This window comes from Xenopus laevis, chromosome 8S (genome assembly GCF_017654675.1).
Source record: "Xenopus laevis strain J_2021 chromosome 8S, Xenopus_laevis_v10.1, whole genome shotgun sequence".
In the NCBI taxonomy this organism is placed as follows: Eukaryota; Metazoa; Chordata; class Amphibia; order Anura; family Pipidae; genus Xenopus; species Xenopus laevis.
The window spans coordinates 2,428,373-2,439,749 of NC_054386.1; the positions used below are offsets into that span (position 1 = coordinate 2,428,373).

At 38.3% G+C, this 11,377-nt stretch overlaps 1 protein-coding gene across 4 annotated transcripts in view; it reads left to right on the forward strand.

Annotated features, from left to right (window-relative positions):
• Positions 1–10,364, forward strand: part of ryr3.S (ryanodine receptor 3 S homeolog) — a 254,374-nt gene extending 244,010 nt beyond the window's left edge. For all 4 annotated transcript variants that reach the window (XM_041574388.1, XM_041574389.1, XM_041574390.1 and 1 more), the window contains exons 100-103: positions 5–69; positions 1,293–1,393; positions 6,594–6,645; positions 9,010–10,364. In XM_041574388.1, the coding sequence (XP_041430322.1) occupies positions 5–69; positions 1,293–1,393; positions 6,594–6,645; positions 9,010–9,105 (314 nt within the window). In that variant the 3' untranslated portion in view covers positions 9,106–10,364. The remainder of the gene's footprint in view (positions 1–4; positions 70–1,292; positions 1,394–6,593; positions 6,646–9,009) is intronic.
• Positions 10,365–11,377: the final 1,013 nt, after the last annotated feature.

Consider the following 11,377-nt stretch of genomic DNA (forward strand, 5'->3'; position numbering starts at 1 on the left):
ACAGGTTTGATTATTGATGCTTTTGGCGAGTTGAGAGATCAGCAAGAACAAGTTAGAGAAGATATGGAGGTACAGTATGTTAAATGGCAAACTAACTCATGTTCCATTTGTTCATTGCAACTTCTAGATGTTCTAAGCAAACAGAGCCTGTAGAAATGGAACAGAGGCTTCAATTATTTGGGCATAATACATTGGGTTAAAACCCCTGGTCTGGTCTGAGGGAGAGGTGGCCGTTTGGTGATGTCGCCAAACGAGCAGATCTCTCCCCGATACGCCCACATTGAAGTGGGCGATATCTGGCTGAACCAATCATGGACCCTAGGGCCCAATGATTAGATCATAATGGATCCAACACAGACCGCATAGACACTCAGATGCGGCCGCCATATGACAGGATTTTTGAACCTGCCCATTCGAGATCTGGCCGACTTTCGGTCAGATATCGATTGGGGAAGCCCGTCGGATGGCCCCACACATGGGTCAATAAGCTGCCAACTCGGCCTGTCTGCAGCTTTTATCTGCCCGTGTATAGGGGCCTTAAAGCCTGAGTGATATATACATGTGTTTATATAGATCAAAGTTAAAGGGGTGGTTCACCTTTTTTATAGTTCTTTAATTATTTGCCTTCTTCTTCTGCCTCTTTCCAGCTTCCAAATGGGGGGTCAATGACCCCATCTAAAAACAAATGCTCTGTAAGGCTACAAATAAATCTATTGTTATTGCTCATCTTTCTATTCAGGCCTCTCCTATTCATATTCCAGTCTCTTATTCAAATCAGTGCATGGTTGCTAGGGTAATATGGACTCTAGCAACCAGACTGCTGAAATTGCAAACTGGAGAGCTACTGAATAAAAACCTAAATAAGTCAAAAACTACAAATAATAAAACATGAAAATCAATTGCAAATTGTCTCAGAATATCCCTCTCTACATCAAACTAACAGTTAATTTAAAGGTGAACAACCCTTTTAATGTGTCCAGACTTGTCTCCAAGCGATGTGTGCATGGTCAGTGCAAGAGTGTATATATAGTATATAAAGTGTATATAAAGTATTGGTAAGGACCAGCACTGTCTTATATTCAGTTTAAAACAAAAAACTCTTTATTTCACATACCACTTGTGTCCAACATTTTGCTCCACATTAGGACTTTTATCATGGATACATATATATATACACAATAGTATGCAAATATAGTATAATAGTATGCAAATATAGTATAATAGTATGCAAATGTAGACTCCTTTCATATCTGCAATGTTAATTCCAAAAATATTTTTTCCTTTCTATTTAGACCAAATGTTTCATATGTGGGATTGGAAACGACTACTTTGACACTACGCCTCATGGGTTTGAAACACATACTTTACAAGAGCACAACCTGGCTAATTACCTGTAAGTATGAACTTGATCAGGTTCAAGCAATGTTGTGTTAATTGAGGAAATTATGAAACATCAGTGTTGGACCGGCCCACAGGGATACCAGGAAAACTCCCGGTGGGCCCAGGTGTCAATGGGCCTCTTGCTTCTAAACATTTAGTCTATTTCATGGTCATTCCCTATTTGTTTATGGGAAAAATGCTTAATAATGAAAGAATATAGTAAATAGATATAAAGGTCTAGGAGAATAAAGAGTTTGAGTGAGGAGAGGAGGAATAAAAGTTTGGAAAGTGGGCCCTCAGCCTAAGGTTTTCTGGTGGGTCCCTGGCATCCCAGTCCGACACTGTGAAACATTAACGTAAAGACTAAGGAACTGTCGTTATTGAAATAGTGTCAAATATAAACCCTGAACTTGTGTCTAAAACTACTTCCCAGTCGGTGTAGATCAGGGGGTCCCCAATCTTTTTTTACCCATGAACCACATTCAGATGTAAGAGTTGGGGAGCAACACAAGCATAAAAATTGTTCCTGTGTGGTGCAAAATAAATGCTGTGTTAAGCCATTTGGTAGCCCCAATGTAGACTGACAGCCTACAGGAGACTCTGTTTGGCAGTACATCTGGTTTTTATACAACCAAAACTTGTCTCCAAGCCTGGAATTCAAAAATAATCACCTGCTTTGAGGCCACTGAGAGCAACATCCAAGGGGTTGGGGAGGAACATGTTACTTATGAGCCACTGGTTGGGGATCACTGGTGTAGACTCTCAACCACGTTCTAGGTCCAGAGACACTGCAGAAGTCAGCAGAACTTGCCATTTGTTCCCTGAGTCTGCAGAAAAAAGACAAAATAAACCCCCCAAAAGGTGAAAGAGTAGAGCTGAGGATTCAGTAATGAATTATATGTATGAATTATATGTATGATCTCCTTTGAGAGGAAAAATGATGCCTAAATACACAAATATATCTCAATCTGATTCCACTGGAATACCAACAGAACATCGATTAATTATGTAATATATAAAATAGGCAACTGCAAGTAATGATGTGGGCCGTATAACTGGAGATGTCCCATCTTCTTCCTTTTGAGATGCTCTGTGCAGTCTCAATATAAGAAGCAGATACAAAGAAGAGACCATCAAACTCACTGCCTGGTCTTCTTTATATCCTCTATATATAACACATATATACCAGTGCATGGGTTTATATATAACACCTATATACCAGTGCATGGGTTTGGCTAAATACATAAACATAAATACGACACTGAAATCTCCCGGTTACTAAAATTCCTAATAACAAAAAAGGTGCAAAAAGCCAGTCTCTAGCACTGCAGCAGTATAATATGTATAAAAGCAGTAGTAAAGTATAGATACGTATAATAAAGAAATTAAAAGTTCTCACAGTTCATCCCAGTCTATGGGTGCATATATACATATCAAATAGCAAAAGGATGTCATTTAAAAAAAAAAAAAAAAAAAGAGTAAACCTAAAAGTAGTTTAAAAGTTCAAATACATTTATTAGGACAATACAGGTGAAGGCCTAACGCGTTTCGTGCCTATAGAGCCTATGAGTAAGTGGGCACGAAATGCGTTAGGCCTTCACCTGTATTGTCCTAATAAATGTATTTGAACTTTTAAACCACTTTTTGGTTTACTTTTTTGAAAAAAAAAACCTCACATCCTTTTGCTATTTACTAATATTCCTACACCCAATATAAAAGCTTCTGTTGTGCAGTGATGAGGAGATTGACACAAACATAAAATGAATGGGAAGTGATATTTAGACAATAGACCAGCCTCACATTTAGTATTTTACTCTATATACAATACAACAATAATGTAATAGTCACACTCACACCTATAGTAACAGAGCCGGTTTCTCTCGTGCTCAGGCACAAATACATTCAGTTTTCTCTCATTCTCAAAGTCTTTTTCACCCACATACACACAATGAAGAGCAGCACAAATCCTCTTGCTGTATAATAGTGTTGTAATATAGTGTTGTGATAAGAGGGGCACAGAATAGGGACTGGGGGTAAGTGAATCTGAGCCTGTAGATGACTATGTTTTTGGCTCCAGAACCAGCGATGAAACCCTATCGTTCTCCACCTGTACATTCTTCTAATGGAGACACCAATTGAGTTTTCTCTATTTTATAAACATTTTTAAAGGACAGACAGACACGGGCAGAGGCAGAACTGAGAGCTCTGAGTAGACAATGAAAAGAATGTTAAGAACAGAAACTTCATGTGAGTCTGAGACAAAGCCAAAGGAATTCATCTACACTGACCTTTTCAGAAAAACAAAGCTGAAGGGCCATAGTTCTGAAATGTTAATTCCTACAGGAAATATACAGTCGGCTCATAGCTTGCTTTTGTTTTTTTACTTTATTCTTCTATTCGATATTCTTACTGCCATCACTTGTCCTGAAGATTTTATTTAGAAGAATTTCCTTCGCTCCATGTACCCAACCTTTTCTGCAACTGTAACTCCACTAGTGCAGCACTGATATTCCTGGAGCTTCACTGTTCAGCTCAACATATACATTTATAGCTTTATTTCTTGCTAGTGATGGACAAATTTATTCGCCAGGCACAAATTCGTGAAAAATTTCCTGCGTTTCGCCTCTGGCGAATAAATTAGTGAAAATTCGCCTGTGTTAAAGTTTTTTTTACACCGGCGACCATTCAGACAAGTTCCCCCAATGACTTTAATGTGCGTCAAAATTGTCACCGGTGTCAAAATTAGCGTCTTGGAAGTTTTTCACTGTTTCACGAATTTTGCTGGAAAATCGCACATTTTCCAGCGAAATGGGAGAAATTCGCCCATCACTATTTCTTGCCATCGTAGCCCAGCTAAAAACTCACTTTACGTTTTTTCTAAACTGTGCTAACAGGCTGCAGCTCTCCTACTAACATTATGGAGTCTAATAACAAAAATTTAATTTTTAGAGAAAAAAACTCAAATGTATTAAGCCCTAAAGCAGCAAAAAACCCAAATCTACAAATTCTCTACCTGTCGAATTCATGTAAAAGTCAATGGCAGAGGTCCCTTTAACCATTTGAAGATTTTTTTTTTTGCCCTCGTGATTTTCAGTTTCTTGTGGGGTGTTTGTTGCTGGTTTTCCCTTGAAAACTCAAATAATTTTCAGGCGTCAAACTCAACAAATTTGAGCTTGTCGCGCAACAATTTGAAAAAGTCCCATGATTCAATTTGACACTTGATTTTTTTTTTTTTGTTCTTTTTTTGATCTGATTATATTGACCTGAATTATTAGTAAATAATACTTATTAGCCACATTTGTGGATGGGAGTTATGTCAAGTTTGTTTTATTAAAATGATGAGAAAATATATAGAAATAAATAATCCCCTTCATGTAAAATATTCATAGCAGTGAAGTATCATTACAAACCACAAACGTGAATTATCTTTATTTATTCTGTAATTGATCTACTGTAAATGCAGGAGCTCGGATATATATTAGCATCTAAAAATAGTTTACAAACCAGGTAAAGTATCAGAAAGCAACTTCTTCTAAGCACAGACTGAAGTAAAAGGAAGGGGTGTTAGTTATAAAAAACACGTGGATTCAGCACACAGAAAACGTTCCATTATGGGCAGTGTGTGTGTTACATGGAACATCAGTTGTCTATATCCCATCACAGAGATCTGGAATCCCACAATCACTTACAAGCTTTCCAAATTGTGTGGCCCATGTTCAAAAAAAAAGAGCCTTTACTAAATGACTACACCATAATATTCAGTTGGTACCATGTGAGTTTCCCCACAATTTAAACACAAAATGAGTGGTTCTCCTCAGCTGAATTCCTCTTCTTGTGGATCCACTCCCTGGCTCTGTGTATGTTGACCACTAACCCTGCACTAAACCCTCCACGAAACCCTCCACGAAACCCTACACGAAACCCTACACGAAACCCTACACGAAACTCTACACGAAATCCTACATGAAACCCAACACGAAACCCAACACGAAACCCTACACTAAACCCTACACTAAACCCTACACTAAACTCTACATTCCATAGTGAGAAGATCTTAGACAAACAACCCTATGAAACCTGTTATGCCTGGGAAATGACAAGGTCATGTAAAAGGGGTTTGTTTACACACAAGCCTTTCTTTATGCAATTCCTTCATGTGTTCCAGCACAATGAACTGCATGAGGAAACACTGCCAATTCCATTCAGTGAGTCTCTACTCATCCAATGGCAGGTGCAACAGTGTGTGTTAGTGCTGTTGGAATGCATAGATCCACCGTAGGGGAACATAGGAAAAACACCAACGTGCATGCAGAAACCTAAGTAATAGTAGCAGTGTCTGGTAAAAAAAAAGTGATCCTAAAGAGTGCAGTGGTATCTCAATGTAATTCCAAGGTAAAAGCTCTTAGGAGACCTACTGCTAAAATAAGAATGTCCTCAGTTCATTTATACTTGTGGGATACCATGGCTGAGCTTGTGTCTATCCAGATTTTGACCAACAGAATAGAGTAGACCTGGCTATTTACAGTGGTCCCTGTAACAAATAAAAAGCTGAAGATTAGTAGTGACTTGATTTCAGTAAATGGGGGAAGAGATACAGTCAGGACCCCATGCTAGATCTCCTTCACCAACTGCAGCATCAGCATCCAGGACCCTGAATATAGTTTCATTTCCTCTTATAACAGAATATTAGAATCAACTCTTGGGTCACAAACTGATCCTACATCTCAGCTCAGGTCTCTTGAGGAAAAGGTTTAAAAGCTCCTCACTAGGCTGCAAATCAGCAGTAGAGCAAACACACAATCCTAATCAGGAGGCTCCTCTGAGCTAATACCTTGTATAATACTGCTAGAGACATAGGCAGTTAGTTCGGGACTTCCTGGTGCTTTGCCACAGACCAGAAATTAATTTTCCAGATCAGACTTTTTTTTGTATCTTCTAAATATTTGTTTCTCAGAATCATTCAGTTTATAGTGAATCCTTCAAGTGGTTACTGAATTTTTCTTGGCAATTTATATGGCAAAGCCCTCCTGATGGATAATAGAAATGGTAGCCATTATAGTCACACTGATTTGCACTTAACACTTAGTAGCCCAGGATTATTGAAATTAAACTTTAAACAATGAACATGTGACAGTGGAAAGAGCAAAGGTACAGGCTTCTTATATTTCTATGTCCCATTTCTCTTAGTTCACGTCATTGTGTTTGTCTTCCAGGTTCTTCCTCATGTATCTTATTAATAAGGATGAGACAGAACACACCGGCCAGGTACGTCACATTTCTGTTACTATTGATATCAGAACTTTCCTATATCATTGATCCAAGGCCTCTTCACTCGCAACACAATGGCTGCTGTTTCTAGGAAATAGGAAAAACGCCAGGGATGACTATAGGCTATATGAACCTATGATGTTCACATACAGATGGAAAGGGGATGTTATATTATCCTGCTCATGGTACAAGTCGATCCAGGGGCGGGTCCCATTGCGTCTTGGAGTCAGGAAGGAATTTTTTTTCCCCTTTGAGGCAAATTGGAGAGGCTTCAAATGGGTTTTTTGCCTTCCTCTGGATCAACTGGCAGTTAATCAGGTTATATATATAGACTTATGATTGAACGTTATGGACTTGTGTCTTTTTTCAACCTCACTTACTATGTTACATTACCCACATGGGCACACTGCTGTCATGAAAGGAGGCAGAAATCCTGCGGCATTCAAATATTTTGCTGCTTTTATCATTACGTTCAGTGTGAGCCTTGAAAATCCCACACCATCATCTCCAGCCTGTAATGGTGACTCATGGCGCCATGAACTGGAGACTCATGTTGGGGTTTCTATAGTCAGGACTTATCAGAAGCTGTTTCAAATGCTCCCGTGTTTTCCCTATACACAGGCAGTTGTAACTGTACCTACAATACTGATAAAACTGTCCATTTTATCTGCAGTCTATGTTTTAGGGATAAAAAATGCAACTCCTCAAGCAGTAAAATAAATACTACAGTTCTGCGGCCTTTTGTCAATCCACCAATGTACAGTTGTGTTCAGAATAATAGCAGTCTGACATCATTAACCTAATCAATCAGTGTTTTTGGTAGAAATTATATTTTTACATGGCAAATAATTTACTAGTATGTGTAGTAGAGTCACAGAAGCCCAACAGACCCAACAGTCATGTCATACTGCTGATTCTGTGTCATTGAATCATTCATTGAGGCTTGTTCCAAATAAAAGCAGTGTGGACTTCAATTAGTGATGTCATTCATTCTGTGAAAAAACAGGAGTCAATTACGTCCCTTATTTAAGAAAGGAAGGAGCAAATGTTGTGCTGCTGGTTATAGTGTATTTCTCTCTGAAAAGCGGAGTAGAATGGCTCATTCCAGACATTTTGATTAAAAAGTTGATTGGAGAAGGGAAAACATATAAAGAAGTGCAGAAAACTATAGGCTGCTCTGCTAAAATCATCTCAAATGCTTTATAATGGCAAAAAAAACCTGAAAGACGTGGACGAAAATGGGAAACTACCATTCGAATGGATAGAAAAGTAGCCAAAATAGCAAAGACTCACCCAATGATCAGCTCCAGGAAGATCAAAGAAGATTTTAAGTTACCTGTGATACTGTTACAATTAGAAGACTATGTGAAGCCAAGTTATCGGCAAGAAGCCCCCTCAAAGTCCCATTTTTGAAAACAAGACATGAACTGAAGAGCTTACAATTTGCCCAAGAACCCATTGACTGGCCTAAAGAGAAATGGTGCAACATTTTGTAGACTGATGAAAGCAAGATTGTTCTTTTTGGGTCTAGGGGGCTCTGTGAAGCCGGTGGCACAAGTATCATGATATGGGGATGTTTCTCATACTGTGGTGTTGGGTCTGTTTATCACATACCAGGGATCATGGATCAGTTTCAATACATCAAATACTTGAAGAGATCATGTTGCCTTATGCTGAAGAGTAAATGCCCTTGAAATGGTGTTACAACAAGACAACGACCCCAAACTCACCAGTAAATGAGCAACATCTTGGTTCCAGACCAACAAGATTGACATTATAAAGTGACCAGCCCAATCCCTGGACCTTAATCCAATAGAGAACTTGTGTTTATGAGACAAAAGCAAGAAATGCAGAAGAATTGTGGAATGTAACAGGTTGTTGGAAGTTGGGGGACTCCATGTAACACAGATGTGCAGCAGTTCTCAGAAACACTGATTATTATACAACTAAATATTAGTTCAGTCATTCAAAGGAAAGCAAAATCTTGAAACAGTTGATACAGTGAATGAGTTTGTAAAGAAGAATGCAGACACTGCTATTTTTGGAACAGCCTAATATTCCCTTTTCTTCACTTTCTGTAAAGGAATAACACAAATACATTTTTCTTAATGTTTTGCTGTGGAATAGAATGTGCAGTGTTCCCAATGCATTTGAGTGTATGGAAATAAAAGTTATTATAGGGATTTTGAGCTTTATTCACTTTTTTAAACAAACTGCTATTATTCTGAACACAAGTGGATGTTGCATTCCATGTATGAATGTCACCATCATTTTGATCAGTAAGGTGTGATATACTATTCCTCCTGGCTATTTAGCTGCTATGTGTTATATACAGACTTCTTGCCTTTTCCCTTTTTACAGGAATCCTTCGTCTGGAAGATGTACCAGGAGAGATGTTGGGACTTCTTCCCAGCTGGTGACTGTTTCCGCAAACAATATGAAGACCAGCTTAGCTAATAAATCACCCAACTGCCTGTTCCTGTGGGAGTGGACGGAGCCCAAGGTCACTAATAATCCCAAGGGACACATATTGCAAATGACCTTTTTCCAACTAGACTACAGGGCGATTATCTGGAGCGGAGGCATTTTCTTTATACCAAGGATGTAAAAAAAAAACAATGAAAACACTAATTTACAAAAAAAAAAAGTTAAAGTAATACAACAATAAATAAATATCACTATACTACATTAATAAATGGATGCTCTAACAATCTCAGTCAGCCATAGTGCCATTTGTTGGTTCACTGGACAGAACCATTAGTCCATGTCTGGAGCAAACATGAGAGGCAGAGCTGTAGTTAATGAATAAAACAGAGATATCAGCGGAACTCCAGCATTAGTTTTACATTGTCCTCTACGGACATCAAAATATGGGCACATGTCTTAGTATTAGAGAGTCAATGTTGGCCATGTCAGCCAAGAAGGGCTAATTGTTACACAATGCACAATACACACACACAAATTCATTTCTGTGGTTACATTAGTGAATGTCATTGGTAAACTGCTAAAATGTGTCCCCATCATGCACTGCATTCTAATTGAGAAGTTCTACTGAATCCCTGTCTGGAGAAGATGATCTCTCTTGAGAGAATCCCACTGCAGACTTATTTATATTTTAATATTTAATGAGAACTCAAGTTTGCCAAAAAACACTACTCTTAAGCCTGACACTGTAGCACCCACGGGTTCCAATGCTCATGCCCTTGGGGGATTTGACAGATGCTACAATGCACACTTGTGACGTCACAATGGAAGCGTACATGTTTACCAGTGTAAAATAGTCCAAACTAAGGTTTCTGATAGGATCTAGCTGTAGTTTGTGATATTTAAAATAAAATGGAGTTGGGAAAACGAGTCCTCAATACATTTTAATCAATAAAGTGCCTTAACCGTCTGTGGACGTAGCTATGCAAGATGTTTTTTATGTTCGTATATTAGATCGACACAATACACAAAGTTGTGCTGTTCTTTGTCTTACTGTATGAAATGGGAAACTGCATTCAGTTGCTATTTAGTCTTTATTTTTTCTTTCAATGACAGGCTGCTGTTATTGAAAGAAACTGGAATGTATCTTAAATTATCTTTCATTCTCTTCATTGAAAATCTTATGCCAAAATGAAGCACTGCTTTCTGGTCATTAGTAGGTGCTGTTGTGAAGCTGCTGACTTTATGCATTTTTCTTCAACAACAATAAAGTGCCCATCGCAATAAACAAATGATAAAGCGACTGAGGTCTTTGTCTTACTATACAGAGTCAAGCGATGAACGGGGGAGATTTACACTCAATATTGTTTATATAGAAGGAGCCTACTATGAATGGGGGAGATTTACACTCAATATTGTATATATAGAAGGAGCCTACTATGAATGGGGGAGATTTACACTCAATATTGTATATATAGAAGGAGCCTACTATGAATGGGGGAGATCTACACTCAATATTGTATATATAGAAGGAGCCTACTATGAATGGGGGAGATCTACACTCAATATTGTATATATAGAAGGAGCCTACTATGAATGGGGGAGATTTACACTCAATATTGTATATATAGAAGGGGCCTACTATGAATGGGGGGAGATTTACGCTCAATATTGTATATATAGAAGGGGCCTACTATGAACGGGGGAGATTTACACTCAATATTGTATATATAGAAGGGGCCTACTATGAACGGGGGAGATTTACACTCAATATTGTATATATAGAAGGAGCCTACTATGAATGGGGGAGATTTACACTCAATATTGTATATATAGAAGGGGCCTACTATGAATGGGGGAGATTTACACTCAATATTGTATATATAGAAGGAGCCTACTATGAACGGGGGAGATTTACACTCAATATTGTATATATAGAAGGAGCCTACTATGAATGGGGGAGATTTACACTCAATATTGTATATATAGAAGGGGCCTACTATGAATGGGGGGAGATTTACGCTCAATATTGTATATATAGAAGGGGCCTACTATGAACGGGGGAGATTTACACTCAATATTGTTTATATAGAAGGAGCCTACTATGAACGGGGGAGATTTACACTCAATATTGTATATATAGAAGGGGCCTACTATGAATGGGGGAGATTTACACTCAATATTGTATATATAGAAGGGGCCTACTATGAATGGGGGGAGATTTACGCTCAATATTGTATATATAGAAGGGGCCTACTATGAACGGGGGAGATTTACACTCAATATTGTATATATAGAAGGAGCC